Consider the following 16610-nt stretch of genomic DNA (forward strand, 5'->3'; position numbering starts at 1 on the left):
TTGCATTTTGCATGCCTTTGTAAGAAGATTTCTCTGTTGAAGGAAGATTTATCCCGTGTATAGCGCTTTCGGACATTTTTACAATGTAATTGAAATCAGATGTAATGTACATTTTCAAACAGAAGGAAATTTATACAACTTTGGTGAGAGACTGGGTACTAAAACCAGCTCGTTCAATATGGCGGTCGACTTCGTTCGCTTGACGTTATAAGTATGAAGAACTTGCCAAAGAAAAACGTGCCCTAACAGAATATATTTTTGTTTGATTTTGTGCATAAGTCTTTGTATTAATAAGAACTCACAAATGGACCCTGAAGTTGCAAAACGCCTGCACGCAGAGGGAGCAACTTTGATAGTTTTGGATGTTCCCGAAGGAACAGAATTTGGCATTGATTATTTCTCGTGGAACGTTGGTCCACGGTTTAAAGGAGTGAAGATGATACCTCCTGGACTCCATTTTATTTATTACAGTGCTGTTAACAGAACAGGGCAAACTGCTCCCAGGACTGGTCTGTTTTTGTACACTAGCCGACGAGATATCATGGTGCTAAAATGGAGCACTGCTACTGAGGACTTAATGGAGAAAGCAACTAATGAAGAAGAAATCGGCAGATATCGCCAAGGTATCTTACGTTTTTGTGTTGGATATACATAAAGGGTTTTGGAAATTCTTTCGTTTCTTGGAAAAGAGACAAGAATTGCCAAAACCTTCATAAAATCAGGGGCACCCAACGTCAATTTTCGGAATATATCTGATTGGAAGACGATTTGAGATCTAGAATTTTCGGAACATTTTTTGTAAAATTTCTTGCTAGCCTGCCCCTCCTAGGATTTTCGAACATCTAAAAAATGGTATAATTGCCCACTTTTAACGGATTTTTACCCTAAAAAGGTCACCTAGAATTTTCGGGAGCCTTTTTTTCTGGCTGAAATTTTCGAAAAGGTAAGTTTTGATCCCTATAGTTTTCGGTTCACTAGACTTTCAACTAGGAAATCCGAACAGATAAAAAATATTTAGGGGATAAAAGTATGCCTATATCTACCATTTTAAATACTGAAATATGTTTACAATGTTATATTTAAGTAGTTTTGAACTATATAAATTTTTGTTGGGTGCCCCTGATAAAATGGAGGAGGCCAAATCCAAACAATACTCAGCCTAGCCTCTGATGAACAAATACCGGTACATGCCCATTAGACTGTCATTATGGTGGTGTTTGACGTAAACAAACTGGAGACTACAGGCCACAGATGGCGGCCATGTTGGTGTCCCAAAACAATGAAACGGCCGCCATGTTGGTGTCCCAAACCAGTCCTGTGGGAGTTGAACTCTTCTTATGCAAACGCTACCTTTTGTTTCAATAAATTTGCATAGATGCTGGCCACGTGAGTGAAAACACTCTATAGATTGCAGACTGTTAAAAGGCATTTGCAAGATGGCTTCATTAAAACTACTACAACCAGAATCCTTTTGGTTTTTCCTTTGAATTCATATTTGAATTAGGTTGAATAAGTTGAATAACAAAAGCTCAAGAAAGCAAAACCCTGACAGATTCTGGATGTAGTAGTAAAATGACATTGTGCAAATGGCCAATTGAATGTCAAGACTGAACATTGACTGATGCCAAAATATCGTTATAAAGGTGATGTCATCTATAGTATCATCTCATTCCCAGGCTTCTAAGAAACTGAGAAAGTAGTCTGGGAGCAAGATTGATATTTTCCACCCCAAATTACATTGGCTGCATTCCCAAAATGCTTTTGGCTGTTCTTCATTGACTTGTATTGAGAGAGATGAGTAGCACAGTCTACACATATGTTGTTCACCTGTGAATTCATAGCAACAGGAAACATTAACAGGAGCCTTGTTCCTAATGATTCGACTGTTTCATCTTTCACTGTTAAGTAGTAGTATAAGATTCTATGTATGATTACCCTGTGTGGCAGGCATTAAAAGGGGAAGGGGAATTTGGGCGCATGAGAGCGGGTGGGGCGTGCAAGGGAGAAAGGAAAGGGCGCCCTAATTCCCTTCCCCTTCCCTTTCGAACGCCTGCCACGCAGGCTAATTAATGTATGATTTGTTTACTTGTTGTAGGTAATTGTGTTTTGACATTTATCTTCCCTTAATACTCCCAAGATGTTTGAGGAAATATTTTCATTATTTGAAATGTGTCATAAGAGTATCCTTGATCTGTCAGAGTTGTTTCCTGCAACAGACAAGATAACCAACTAGACAATAATTTATTATAGGTCAGTCCACTGTGTATGTACAATATCAAACTAGCTGGCAATTTGTCATTATCTGTTAACAACAATAACCTAACCTATGAAAAAAGAACAAACAATTCTCCTTGGATATCTGAAGCCATCACAAGTGTTGGTATGAGTTGATTCTGAGCACAGCGAGGTGCCTTCGTGAGGTGTATGAATTTGTTGTACGCACGCATGAGTTGATTGCACAGCGAGGCAGAAATTCGAGTTGTGAATATTTCTATAGATCTCTTGGCTGTCCGCAGTTGGCGTCATCCAGTTGTGACGTCAGGGTACATTTTAGGGTTGCCAGGCAATGCTACTTCAAGTGCAAATGCAAATGCTGTGGAACACTATCATGTTTTATTCAAAAATGTGTTTACGTCGGCTTTTTACTGTGAAAACCTTGCTTTTCCCAAAATCTGTGTACACCTTTGAATTCATGTTACACTGAGGCAAACCAACAATGAATTAGTTCTTTCCCCGCTGATCGATGTGATCAAAGACTGGTTCCATCCGCCGTCGAACCCCAGAGTGAATTAAGACCAAAATAATGCAAATTAAATGGCTTTGAAATACGCTTTTAAGCTAATTTTCCTCGAATGTATCTTCGAATTCATGTTAAATACAGCTCCACCAACTTCAAACAGCGTTCATGGCAGAGAAAAATGCTTTAAGTGTAATAACTTTAACCTCCTCGTTGTTCAGTCGCTGCGTGGACGTGGCACAGTGGTCAAGGGTCAATCCTCCCTTCTAGCAGATTTGGAGGTTGCAATTTCAAATTCCGGCTAAGTCATTATTTTTAAACTTTGTACATTTTTTTTCTTTTTGTTTTTTGATCATTTTTTCCCTTTCGCTTGTTTCCCTTTATTCTCACTGCTGATCCTTTAAAGCTTCACAAGGATTTTGCTATAACGTATTTCTAGTATAGGTTGGTGAAGATAAGCCAGCAGCATTTTGTGGACAATGCCGTGGAAGTTTGCCCAAGAAATATTCACGTTCTAAAGCTATACTTTCTTACATTTTCATAGATGCCTGGAAATGAGATGATATTGCTGATGATGTCACCTTCATTACAGTATTTTTGGTGTCACTCAATTTTCAATTTACAGTCAACAATCTGCCTCCTGCAATTGTCAAACACTGACTCAAGGGTGTATTCTCCAAATGGTTTCTCCACAGTTAAAGTAACAGGGATGATCATAAGGGGGGAAAATCAAAACCCAAAAATATCTGCAGGGCTTCTAACGAAACCCCCCAAAAATCCATGGACCCAAAATTCCTATTCTGAATTTCCAATCCTAAAAAAAATTTTCCTGAAAGATCATATAACATAGGAAATAAATGGAAATTGAATTTATAGACTTTTAGCATCTACGGCTGGCATATGCAGGATTAGTACTAAAGTCATGTACACCACTTTTCAGATTGTTGTGAATACCCAAAAAAATCAATGATTTACCAAGAAAATATTTACTGAGAATGAAAGTGCCTGCCATATAGAGTGTGGCTACTTAGCATGGGTTCTACTGTAACATCAGTGTTTTTTCGACTGCTGCTCATTAGCCGTCTAGACAACTTGAACTCAATTATCACAAACTACAAAAAACAATGTTTTTTCTCACAAGAGCAATTCTTGTTTCTTGTCTGTCATTAAACTTTTAAGAGTACCCATTTATCTTCTTGCATGCATAGGCTATAAAAGCTGACAGTTTCCTCCCAGTACAATAGGAATCTATCTCTTTCAATGCACCTAGAAATTGAAAGCTGGCGACCAGAATTTCAAGGCTAGTCGTCAGTAGGTGACCAAAAATTGGATAATCTTCTGTTTTTGTTCAAACCTGACTTACCTTTTATCCCTCTAACTTCACACAACAGTTATTTGTGTTGTCACGTTCAGAACTGATGTGTGGCTGCATTTTTGTGGCTACCATATTGTTTACAGCAGTTATCTCTAACTTGCATTACCTTGGGCACATACAGGTGTTTAAACACGGGTGCTTTCTTCTTTACATGAATATTAATTTTATTAACGTCACTTTTCCCAGTGCTTTTTAAACTGCCAAAAGTTAGTTAAGTCAGTTACTGGACGACAAAGAAGAGACCAAAGAGTTTGTATTTTCTAAGGACACAGACAGTGTGGGTTTTGAAGGTAAAAGAAAATGATCTTAATTGCTAAGAGAAAAGATTAATCATGGAAGTAACATTGCAGCTTGATGTTACCCTCTGCTGTGCTTGGCAGAATTTGACTTGTGTTCCCATCGCTGTTGTGGAAGAAAAGAAAATTTTGAAATAAAAAATGAATTAAGGGGACCAAAAATGGCCAGATGGCGCCTCTATCAATTTTGGACTCTGTCTTTGGGAGTATCAATTCTAAGTTCTAAGTTCTGTTAATTTAGATTATTTACTTTCTCATACAATAATAATTATTATTTAGGTCTGCAAGACATGGACGGTTTTCTTGGTCCTTACCCACATGAGAACTTAAAGAAGTGGGTGTCACTAACCAATCACATAACTAAAGAGTTGCTGGAGAGAATTCAGCCCAGATGCAAGAAGATTTCATCTGTCACTGAACTACCTCAAGAACCTCAGCATACAAGAAACACTGGTTCTCCATCTAAAGATGCAATTTTGTCACTTCAGCGAGACCCAGAAACTGTGATTAGATTCACAGAATTTCCCAGACAGAATTACCCAGAGGGAGCAACACCCATGGAAATCAGCAAGTACAGTATAGACAGCAGTCATGCTCTTGGTTGCTTATTTAAGAGCATGAAAGGTTAGTTTTCAAAAATTTTCACAAAAACGAATCAAAAACAAGTTTCCATTGTCTGCACTCTTTATATCGGCCATTAAGAAATGACATCAGAATAATCAAAACTCAATTGGAGCCAAGAGCCATAGGCAAGTGGTCACACTGCAAAGTTTCAAACATTTTGACGTCATTCCTATGATCGATAAGAGTACAGACAATGAAAAATTTCGTTGTTGATTTTTTTTACATAATGTTGATTGTTCTTGAAGTTAATTTCCGCTGACATTTCTCATCAGAAAGCCACGCATGAGAGGAAAGTGAAAACAAATTGAGCCATTGTCATGCCATTTCCAAGGTCTGTGCTGGTTCTTATCAACCATAGCTCTTGACCAATCAGCACACAAAAAATCACTCAGTTGTTGCAAAAAAGGTGCCGGGAAGCGTTTGTTTTGGCCAATTCAGTGCACTAGTTGGGTGGTCTGCACCTTTGATGTCAGTTGTATTTAACTGATTTTAGAAATGGCGATTGTCCTGAATTGTTAAGGGCTGCTTTAACTCAGAGTGTAGAAGTCATTATCTAACTGTGATAGTTTGAGTAACTGGTAGCTTTCAGCTGTGATGGGAGTGGCCAGAACAGGGTCACAAAACAGGGCAGGTTGGACTAATTATTGCAACCTTTATAAATTATATGCCTTATAGTGCGGACAGAATAATGACAATATGACTTGTGCCATGATAATGAATGCCAAGAATGTGTCATGATGAAATATCTAGTTTGACCTTGAATTCCTGTTTTTGAAGAAATGGTCCACTCCCACCCCACTGCAAATATTAAGCGCTTGAGGGAAGAATAAAAGATTTCAATCTAATCTCTACTTTGAAAAGTTATGGCTTTGTGAGACTGGCAAGGACACTTTGCCTTCTTTCTGTAAGTTTTACAGGAAGTTTCAGTCACATTTGTAAGCTAAAAGTATTTAACATAAATTTAGTAAAACTTTGTAGAGGTTATACTCTGTGGCTTATGCTATGTAGCTTAAATATGATCAAGTGAAAACAATATAGTCTGAGTTGCAAGACGTAGAAGTGGGAGATTATTGGTTTAGTTCTTTGGCTTCTGCCTGAGTGAACCTGACAATCCAGCTAGTTTTGACCACATCATAAGAGACAGAGACAGCAGAGTCAGAAAAAAAATTAAATAATTATTATATGGGAACATTCTTGTTCTGGTCACTCCAATCCTTTCTATCATTCTTATGACTTGGCTTGCAGCTCCAGTTTCTTGTTTTCGCTTAATTTTAAACTCTTAATGTTCTTACAACTCCACTGCTTACTTTGTTGCCAACAAAATAAACCAGCTTTAAAAGTAAGACAAACATTTTTTTCTTAAAGACAGGAAGGAAATTCTGGGTGAGCTCCAGTTTGCCTTTGTGTGCTTCCTTGTTGGTCAAGGTAAGTGCCTCAATCTTTAGTTTGCTATCCATTAGGCAACTTAGTTGAAAGGAAAACATATTATTTTATTTAGCACAAAAGGCATTCCATTAAACTGCCATTAATAATGTTTTTTGTTTTTTTATGAAAGAACGTATTTCTACAATGTAGAGAAAGTCATCACTGTTGTTGAACATTCCAGTTTTGAAAAAAATTGTTAGACATACATATAATTTATATCACTTTGCAAAATTAATAATAATGTCCAGCCACAAGTAAGTTGATAGTCTTGATTATTTGATTTGTCTGGCTATCATTTCCAACTGCAGGAAGATTTCCTAGGGTGGGGGAGGTTACTCCTATATAAAAGTGACAGGGAATGCTCGTCATCTTGCTTTGTAGTGTAAATTGCAGATTTTTGTCTCATTTAGGGTGTTTTGGGATGGAAAGTCACCATATTTGCCCATTCAGGTATCGCTTACAGTACTGTGCATAAAGAAATTTACAAAAAATGCCCTGACACTGACTACATGGAAATCTCCCTTAGGGGTCAGTTTAAGCTTGAGCCACACCCACATTGGTCTCCCTTAGGGGTTTAATTTGAATTTTCCACCGAGCATCCTCGTCACTTTTATATTTGGAGCCGGGGAGCCGGGGGGGGGGGGGGGGCAGGGAGTATTGCATGACTCTGGTCAGACTGGTTATGAAGGAGACTACTTGAATCGTGGCAAATCAAGAAAGAAAGATATAAAGTTTATGTCTCATTTCTCTAGTGTATGATGCATTTGAGCACTGGAAGAAACTTCTTAATATGCTGTGCAGTTGTGATGAAGCATTGCCAATGTATGCTGACATATTTGATGCTCTCATAGGTAAGTGCTGATAGTGAGATTACAAGAACTGATTGACAGCCTCCACTTTTTTGTTCCATCAGAAACCTTGTTTGAAAGAACAGAAGAGAAGATGGGGTGCTCTTTAATGTATTGTAAAAAGCTTTCGTACTTGATCCCGCGGGGGAGAGTTCTGCCATATATGGGGTATATAGGTGTGTGCCGCTGTAAAGGCTTAGGGTATGGTTTTCAAGCAGTGTACTCTGGGATTGGGTATACAAATCAGAGAGTTTGGGTCCAGAATAGGGTATCATTTTCTAGGAAACTGATCAATTGGTTGAAGATTTTAGTCTAGACTAGGAAAACCGTCAAGTCAAATTGTCAAGTTTAAGTTTAAAAAAAGCTACTCTAGGAAAGGGGATTGGGGGAGTTTAGTCTGAACTCAAGCAGTGAAATTATACAAAAACTTTGGTCACTTTAAGTAAAGTTTGCAATTGAACAAGAAAAACATTTTGGGTGAATATCCTTCGTCGAGATCTGCTTGAAGCGAAGCACAAGATAAAAAATGGCGGCAAACAGCGGCAACCGCACGGCTATTATACTCGGTCAATTTGTCAAATGTAGACGATTGTTTCTGGAATTCAATTCTTAAGGACTTTAAAAAAAGAGAAAAAGAAAATTCGTCCTCGTATGTTCAGGTTCTCCATCATTGGACGTCAAAGAAATGTACTAAAAAGCTTGATGCACGTGCAGAGCTGTTGTTTTGCTCATGAAATGTATTGTTTTTTGACGTTGTCGTTGTCGTCGTTTTCGTGGTTGTTCAATCGCAAGACGTTGACACCGTACTTACCTATCGGTAGGCAGTAGGCTTACTCTATCACTAAACCAGCATTACTTTGCTTTTCCAGGAGTTTTACATTTTCAACTGATGGAAATTCCTAAAGATTTCTTTGTGGACATTGTGTCAACAAATAATTTTCTCACCACAACTTTACAGGTACATAAAACGAAATTTTTTTGAAAAGTTGATGCCACCCTGTAGCACCAGCTTAAAAATTGTTCTCCAGTAGATCTGTTTTGTCTTCCGAAAGTCCTTGGCCCCTTTTTCCTTATAAAGATTTTAGTAAAAATTTCAACCAAAAAACTCAATCAAACAAACAAACAAGCTTTTCTAAAAATTCTGAAAAAAATAAACGGGTATAGTCCCGCCCCAAAGGTTTGATAATGAATGGTAATACTCCTGGGGCAACGCCATCGGGCTTTGTCCACAGATTAAGAAGTTAAAGTGGCACATCATCTCGCCATAAGTTGGTCTAGAAAAGAAAGTTTTAACGTTGTTGATTTTTTGGCAAGACTGAAACTGGAGCTAAAATGCACACATCTAGTTTCTTCGCGAGTACTCTTTCTCAAAATACCACTATAATCGTCTTCGCTAGCCTCATTTGTAAGCCTGAGCGAGTGGTTTTTTATTAGGGACATGCTTTACTTAATTCCAAACCACTGTAAGACTGCAAAACAGTCGGGTTTTTTTCTGAAACTGCCGTCTTTTACGTTTTTGATGAACTCATCATTCCTTTATTCTTTTAGGTGCTTTTCTCTAACTTGGAAAACTCAACAACAGTTGAGAAAAGGCTTGTTGAAAAGGCGCGCCGATTTCGAAAACATATAACAAAGCGATTTACCTGGGATTTTGAAAGCGAACCTGAAGACTGTGCGCCTGTTGTGGTGGAAACCTAAAAGCATGTACTACCGTATGGTCATTGCGAGCTTATTACACAACATCATTTGTGGATACGTTGTGAACGGCGATCCTGGTGATCTCGTGGTGTTATTGTAGGTACCGCTTTCAGTGCCGAGCATTTACGGCAGGAAGTACGCTGTTCTTACTTTCATCTTTGGACAAAATGTTTTGGTATAAGAATGAGCCGCTAGAGCCGTACTTTCCCTTGGTCCTGTTTATTATGCTGTACAATGCGTTTCTATCTCTCGGATCTTCTGACAAAGTCGTATGGCGTGACTATTAAAAGGAAACCTCTAGAGCACTGGTATCAATTGGTACTCTTTGTATTGTTATATTTTTCAAAAACCGAAATTACAGTGTTTTTTTTCTTGAACTTAACTCGTGGGTGCACAGTTGAGAGAGAGTGGCCGGTCACAACCATCTATGACGTGTTAAATCTCTAAAACTGCAAGAGAGGCATGCAAGCGTTGGCTCATTATAAGATTCTGGAAAAATCCAGAAGATTTTTCCCTAAGTGGAAACTTAGTATTAATGTCGGGTTGAAAGGGGAGGGGTAGGTGGGGAGTTCCTGAGAATCTTATTGCAGCACCACGCTGGTTGGAAACAGGTTATGCGTGGATCTTTAACCCACCAACCAGATATGTTCGTGGCCCTTGATTATATTTTTTAGAAATCACAGCGGTGATTCTGGTACACCATCCATGTTTCGAAGTATATTTTCAGAAACCCTTTCATGATATTTGTTGCAAACTTTATTTCATTCCTTCCTTCAGTTCTGAGGGTGCGTTCGTACCCAGGCTTATCTTGGTTTTAAACAGAAAGAGGAAAATAAAATTAACTCGTTTTGTCCCTTCTAATCGTAATTTACACCATCCTAAATTGCCACAATTTGTCTCCGGCGCTATTCCAAAAATAACTTTGCAGTTCCCTGCGCTAACATCGCGACTGCATTACTGCATTTTTTCTTACAATTGGTGACTTTTTCTAAGATTTTACACTCTAAATTTCCTTTCTATGGGTAGGCTAAAATATCCACTCTTCTTGGCTCAACTACTGCAGTGTTTAAGAATAATTTACTTTTTTCTTTTCTTCCCAATACTGATGTGCAAAAAACAATAATAAAGTTATAAAGTAAAAAACCGCGTATAAGAACCTAGATTTTTCCAACTTAGCCTGAGTAGGTTCTTATAGAAGTGGTATTAAGTGGGATTTTAAGCTACTTAGGTTCTTAAATAGGTTCTTAATTTGATAGGGGCACTAACGATCAGCACAAATAACTACTAAAGGGCATATGTGATATGGAATATATTGCTGTATTAAATAATTATAGACTAAAATACAGTTTGGATGATAAGCATACAGTAAATTCATCTTTATCTTAACTGACTGAAACCTAGTGTAATTTTTTTTCTGTTAAAAATATTGAAAATTTTAGGCTAAATAGCTATAGGTTCTTATGAAAAGAGGGTTTAAAATGAAAATTTTAGGCTAACAGGTTCTTAAATTGTAGGTTCTTAAATGCGGGTTTTTATTGTAATAATAATAATAATAATTAATTATAGTAATAATAATAATAACTGTGATGCGACACTTTTATAATCATATATGTGTTGTCACTCAACCTACACTAAAAGTGCTTAGCCGCTGTAACCGGCACAATATGCGTTGCTTACAATGATAAACGCTTCCGACATGTCCGATGAGTGACAATTCAATCAAACTTAACAATTTTTAGTGTTGTTGCTAGTCCTATTCTCCCTTGTAGGTAAGTATAAATGTCATTCGTGGATGGGATTCAAAGGTGAGGCCACTTAAAGTGACCCCTAATAGCAAAACTATCGTTCACTATGCAAAGCCGCGGTCTTAACTGTTGAAACTGGATGAAATACTCAAGTGCGGCATTTTAATTATACGGCCACTGAACTTTACTGTGGTTTCTTTGCTGTACAAGATAATTCGAACTTTAAGGTCTTGAGATGAATTTTTTATTGTAAAGGCTACTGAGTAGTTCTTTCCTTCCATTCTTGGGTTCATTTGTTCCGTGACGGCACGACCTGGCGATCTTCCTTGTGGAAATTCTTGAATCTTTTTCTCATTCGCTTTGCGTCCGGCTTTAGTAGAAAGGAAGAAGTAGCAGTTATTCCCCCAAATGTGAAGTTCAGTCCATTTTCATTACTCCAAAGCCTTGCCGCATTCGCTACAAAACTTGTCCCCCACTTTGCTTGAAAACCCACAATGCCTACAGAACCTTGATGAGGGTGGAGCTGACCCAGTCCTTTGGTGCGGAGAATCCAGCAGGATATTAAGCGCTGACGGTGCCGCGGGCCGGTTGAAGAAATACCCCGCCATGACTGGGAACTGGAATCTCTCCGGTAGTGATGGGCTTAGTTCAGCCGGGCTGCATGGGTGGACAGGTTGAAATGCACTGGGAGTACCCGGGCTTTTCTCACTCGGGCTTTTCAGCGATGGCGACTGCAAAGGTAGAGTTCCCGGATATGCATACGATGGAGATTTTGCAATGGGCGAGAACGCTGACTTGGAACTGCTGTCGCAAGGAATTAGCGTCCCTGATCCAAAGCCTCTGGCGGATAGTGGAAACGAAAAAGGTCTCAGACTGTTTTCTGGGAGAAGCGACTCGATGGCCTTGACGATGTCTTCTTCGCAGGCGCCGAGGATTAACTCTAAGATAGCTCTGCTCTGGTGAGGGAATATTCGCTGAAGCAGCTCTAGGGATGATCTAAATGTCTCAGTTTCCTTTCTGTGGGGGGACAGGCGAGGTACTTTTGGACGCTCGGGTTCCTGCTCTCGTTCTTTTTCACCGTCGCTGGAGGACCTTTTGCGATTTTGTTCTTCGGAATCTGAGAATCTATTTTCCTCGAAGCTAACAGGACTAACTGGCTCTTCTTTGATTTTGAGGTCCTGTGTTTCGTTGGGTTTCCCCTGAGCTGTCTGTGTTGTGTCTCTCACTGCGTCATTCTCTGCCTCTGAGGGAAAAATAGCGATGAAAACATTCAGATTCGCTCGGAAAACAGGGAGGGTTGCAACTTCGTTTCCAGGGTCTTCTCCTGCTCAGGAGAGCGAGTAGGAGAGGACCCTAGGAACGACGTTGGGGCAGTTTCTTCGGGACGGCGCAAAGTTAAATAACCAACAAAAGAAAGGCGCGAAATGCATTTCCTAGTGAGGGTTCAATTTTTATCAATTTTTATCAATTTTTTATACGTAATGTCAAAAGGCATCTCCAAACTTCCCTAGCTCTTGGAGGAAACTGACTCTTTTGATGACGGTGTCAAACATGGTTCAAGTTCAGAGTATATGGAAGACATACAGAAGTAGGAATTTTAGTTTCTCCGGGATCAACACACGCACGAATGGTGTTCGAAAGAACCAACTTATTCGAAGAATCGACATTTTTTGCGATACTTTTGAAATTTGAGCTTTAAAAAGGGCAGTCGTCTTTCAAACTCGATCACTTGTCAGTGGAAAGATCCTTTATTTGGGGAAGCTTAGGTAACATGACAAAAACATCGTTTCAGAAAAGCAAACTGGATTGACCCAGTTTCTAGGTAATGAAAATATTCACTGTAGAATTTTACTAGCATTAGAAAGAAACTTTTCAAAATCGTCCTTTTTATTTAGAAGCGAACGTGATCTTTTGTAACCGCGAAAAGTTTCCTTAGTTTTTTTATATGTCATTTATTTCAATGAAGTCTAGTCTTTCGGTTACGTATTTTATAAACCAATTTTCCACACCCTCTTCGCGAGACTCCGGGGGAAGATCCATTCAGGTTTTTCTTAATACAGGTTTTTGCGTGTGTATGCTTGATCAAGGTTGTATTTTTTCAAGTAAACACTATGACATATCTATTTTAAGTACGATGGAAAAGCTTTTACGAGATTATCCATAATAGCTCATTTATTTGAGAACTGAAGTTCCGGACAAAATTGGCCTCTGAAATAAAAAATCGAATCTGAAACAAATTATCTCAAGAAAAGCTTTTAATGCACTATTTCTATCGTTTGCACCTACAAGAATATTTAGTTAATGCACGTGAAAAATTGTCGAAGCAAACTTAGACTTTTCAGGCAGGTAACTGGTAAAAGGAAAAAAAGAAAGAATTCATAAAAAGGCATGGCAAAACGAATTAAATTATCAAATTTAAGTGCCGACTGTCCTTAATATGCATAATGATACTTCATGTTTTTAAAAGCGCTCAACCTGAACCTTTTGTCAAGCTTTTATCAGTAAAACAAAACTTTTCGTTCCTCTTTGGGACAATGGATGACTTTGATGCGAAGGCCTTCTGTCGGAAGTTTTCTTTTTGGAACTTTCAAGTTTCAAGGAAAGAACACAGCCGGGCCTTTATTTAAATCATTCAAACAAAGTTTAATATAGATATCTTGGGTTTGCTCATTCATTGAAAAGATATATTTTTTTATAAAATGCCTTTGACTAACAATAGAAAAAGAGCAAGGGCTAATTAAATGGTCTGCTCAACTTGTGTGAATATTCTACTCATCAATATTAAAGAGAATTGATTTCTTCCGACGTTGAAAGGGTACTTAGAACGTCAGACGGTTTCTCCGCAAAATATCACCCTGTCATCCCACGATAACGCTTGTGCAAACTACGCAAAGAAACATACCGAGATGAAACGCTGTTGTGTTTGCCTTGGAGGCGTGTAATTGACAGGTTAAGAAACTGCAAACATATACCAATTTGCTACATGTTATAAAATTGTACCTGCCAGTCATGTATATGTGTAAATGAGCGGAAAATCGCAACTAAATCACGAATTCCTAAAATGTTTAGTTAGTTAACTTAACATTGAAGTTACCTTGCGTAACTGCCCTGTACAGTACTGCAGGAGCCTTATCCTCTGCGCAGTGTATTGCAACACCGTTTAACTGCGGGACAGGGGGAACATGGGGTGCTATGAATGCGGGTGTTTTCTTCGTCAGTTGGACTCGCATGCTCTCCTCCTGAGTCTGTTGCCTACGGAGCGCGACTTGCGCTGCCATGACGCGCTGTCTTTCCGCAATCAGGGTGCACTGAGCGCAATTGCAATCCCTCCACGGACAGTATCGCTTGTGGCCCTTTAACCACGATACCTTGCCGTGGTTGCGACACCGCGCGCATTTCGGCATGCGAGGAGGCTTCCGGTCCGAGAAGGTTTGCTGAATTACGAAGGAAGTTTCCGCCATGCCCAGGTCACTGAAATTTTCGCACTTGAGAGACCCTTGAATTCAAGAAGCTGTTGTCGTGTCAGTCCTTGGACTGCAATAGTGCAGTGTCTCACTTGACGCTCAAGGAGTTGACTGACGTCTCGCTTTTGTTCAATTTGATTTTTTACCATTCAAGACTTTCAAAGCTTTTGTGTTCGAGCTCATTGATTGGTTAGATATTCAAATAGTTTCTGTGTACTGTCAGTTCATGTAAACAACAATGTCCTTCTTCTGTGAACTAGACAGCCAAATTAGTTTTCGAACTCTCAGAGGAATTTGACTATGAATTAATAGCAATGCACTTTATCGACCAAGCTAACGTAAATGCCTCGAAAGGACCGTGAATAATCACCTTGTGAAATTCTCCCCCTTTTAAGGTTTCTAAGCAACTTTACCGTGGCCTTTCGAGCGCAGAAAGCCAGACCACTTTAAGTTATTCAGTAATTTCCATTCATATAGCTACAGTGTTACATTTACGTTATTGCCCAACTCAAATAGACGCATAATAATACCACATACTTTGCCCTTTGTCTCGGGCACTAATTGCCAAACAATGAATAATGCAAAAACTGCGGACAAAGGCTAAGTAACTGGATACGCAGTTTCCATATTGTCTACCGATACAATGGCCGAATTGAATTTGTCATTTCTCTGTGGAATTTATAGCCAAATACATTGTGGACGAAGTGTAAGTAATGTCCGTCTTGCACGAAACGCCAGCTTGCTTCTACAAATGCATAACAAAGAAGATAAATCGCTTAGATACAAGAAATACACTTAGTGAAAAGCAAGGTAGCGAAAGTTTTGAAACTGATTCAAAACTAAGCTTCTTCAGGAGCCTGCATGGAGTCGTTCTTTTCGCTCGACGTTTACACCCCTAGTTACCAACGAATATATTTTCTCATAGAAAATAAAAGAACAAAGAATCTGAATATAGATGAGTGTCTAGTAAAAAATAAGCTTTAAAGCAGTTTCTAAACTGAAAACTGATTTTAATCAAATTCGATTCAGACGTTTCCCAGCATTTGAGCAGTGCAACCACAGGTGCACTGTGCGACGTAATTTTATGCGCTACGAAAAGTTGTTAACCTTGAAATATCCATTTCTCTACTTAAACAAATAATTGTACTATTGTTTAATTTCCTTTTAATTAAGCTGCAAGGAAAATTAGCTTGGACAATATTTGAATAGGAATGAAAGTAAATGCTATCTTGACGGATGCTGAGATGGTGGTTGCCAAATGTAACCTGTCTACATTTTAACACTGTTTTTCACGAAAAGAAATCTCTGAACCTCTGTTTAGTTTTTCATTCAGGCACAAACTCTTCCTATAGCGATGCACTAGTATTGAACAAATAGAGCAACAAAATGAGCTTCGGTCTGAAAGTTTTTCATCACCCAAACCATTTTTGACAAGTATTACTTCCGAAAAGGCTCGAGTGAGAATGGAACCGCACTTACAAAAGGAAAACATCACTCAAATATGAAAACAGGTTGCCTCGCTAAATGAGTGAAAATAAACGATCTCATTCACAATCCCTTTTATTGTACCTATTTTACTGTTCCTTTTTAGAGCGATTTTTAAACAACTAATCCACGGAACAAGGGGTTTAATCTCCGCCGGACAGGAATGGGACAGGTTTGCACGTGAAATACGAAAATTGGCTCCTGTAAGACATCTCTTATTGCACAAGCGGGCTTTAACAATATTTAATGGCCCGGTGTGTTATTGTTTTTAAGAGTATCTTTTGAAACCACGTTACCGAGTGTAATTAGAAGGTATTTTTTCATAATCCGTAATATTGAAAAAGCTTTTTAGAAAGAAGACACTCGGATACAATTTATTGACTGGCATGTGGCTCAGTTTTCTAAAGAAAAGTGCTATCATGAAAAATTGCTGTCTTTGGGCTTTTTTGAAGGAAAGACTTGTTTAAATTCTGGTGTTACGCCTATTTTTCTCGCTGAAGCATTAGTAGATAAAAGCACTCATACAAGCATAGTTATCGGCGATTTTAATCGAATGCTATTGAAGTTTCCATGTATGAACTTAACTAAATAATTTTCGTTAGTTTTTTTATGAGGACCACAAAGGAATGACAAACGAAATAATTTGCTTAAGTTTTATATTTTCGTGGTTTATCTTTTAACTAAAAGAGCTTATAGAGCAGACTAAACGGCTACCTTTGAATCGGATGATGAAATTCTACTTATGTAACTGATTCAAACTGAAAGGTTTCATTTTCTTGATGTAGTTCCGTGTATGATGTTGCGCTAAAATGGCAGTTCCAATAGTAGAGTTTGGTGTGGAAGAAATCCTTAAGTGTGACCATTCAAATGCGAGTGCCTACTGAGCAGTACTTTCCTGTGGTACTGTTTATTA

The 16610-nt window shown here is 38.6% G+C and overlaps 2 protein-coding genes across 2 annotated transcripts; one reads left to right on the forward strand and one right to left on the reverse strand.

Annotated features, from left to right (window-relative positions):
• Nucleotides 1-164: 164 nt before the first annotated feature.
• LOC140944013 (protein AAR2 homolog) lies at nt 165-10415 on the forward strand. The gene is made up of 6 exons (XM_073393121.1): nt 165-623; nt 4688-5032; nt 6398-6457; nt 7210-7308; nt 8175-8263; nt 8854-10415. Exons 1-6 carry the CDS (start codon nt 305-307, stop codon nt 9001-9003), a joined length of 1062 nt encoding a protein of 353 aa, XP_073249222.1. The 5' UTR covers nt 165-304; the 3' UTR covers nt 9004-10415.
• A 154-nt stretch (nt 10416-10569) lies between these two features.
• LOC140943872 (doublesex- and mab-3-related transcription factor A2-like) lies at nt 10570-14503 on the reverse strand. The gene is made up of 2 exons (XM_073392988.1): nt 13843-14503; nt 10570-11991 (listed from the first exon to the last, which is right to left on the reverse strand). The coding sequence occupies exons 1-2, from the start codon at nt 14207-14209 to the stop codon at nt 11180-11182; spliced, it is 1179 nt and encodes a 392-aa protein (XP_073249089.1). The 5' UTR covers nt 14210-14503; the 3' UTR covers nt 10570-11179.
• Nucleotides 14504-16610: the final 2107 nt, after the last annotated feature.

Source organism: Porites lutea, chromosome 7 (assembly GCF_958299795.1).
Source record: "Porites lutea chromosome 7, jaPorLute2.1, whole genome shotgun sequence".
NCBI classification, from domain to species: Eukaryota; Metazoa; Cnidaria; class Anthozoa; order Scleractinia; family Poritidae; genus Porites; species Porites lutea.

Bases quoted from the DNA above. Each gene is read 5' to 3' on its own strand.
- LOC140944013 (XM_073393121.1), top strand. From the start codon at position 305: ATGGACCCTGAAGTTGCAAAACGCCTGCACGCAGAGGGAGCAACTTTG. The intron at 5,033-6,397 runs GTTAGTTTTCAA...TTTTTCTTAAAG, and splicing joins CTTATTTAAGAGCATGAAAG to ACAGGAAGGAAATTCTGGGT. The intron at 6,458-7,209 runs GTAAGTGCCTCA...TCATTTCTCTAG, and splicing joins GTGCTTCCTTGTTGGTCAAG to TGTATGATGCATTTGAGCAC.
- LOC140943872 (XM_073392988.1), bottom strand. From the start codon at position 14,209: ATGGCGGAAACTTCCTTCGTAATTCAGCAAACCTTCTCGGACCGGAAG. The intron at 11,992-13,842 runs GTAACTTCAATG...TTTTTCCCTCAG, and splicing joins GTACAGGGCAGTTACGCAAG to AGGCAGAGAATGACGCAGTG.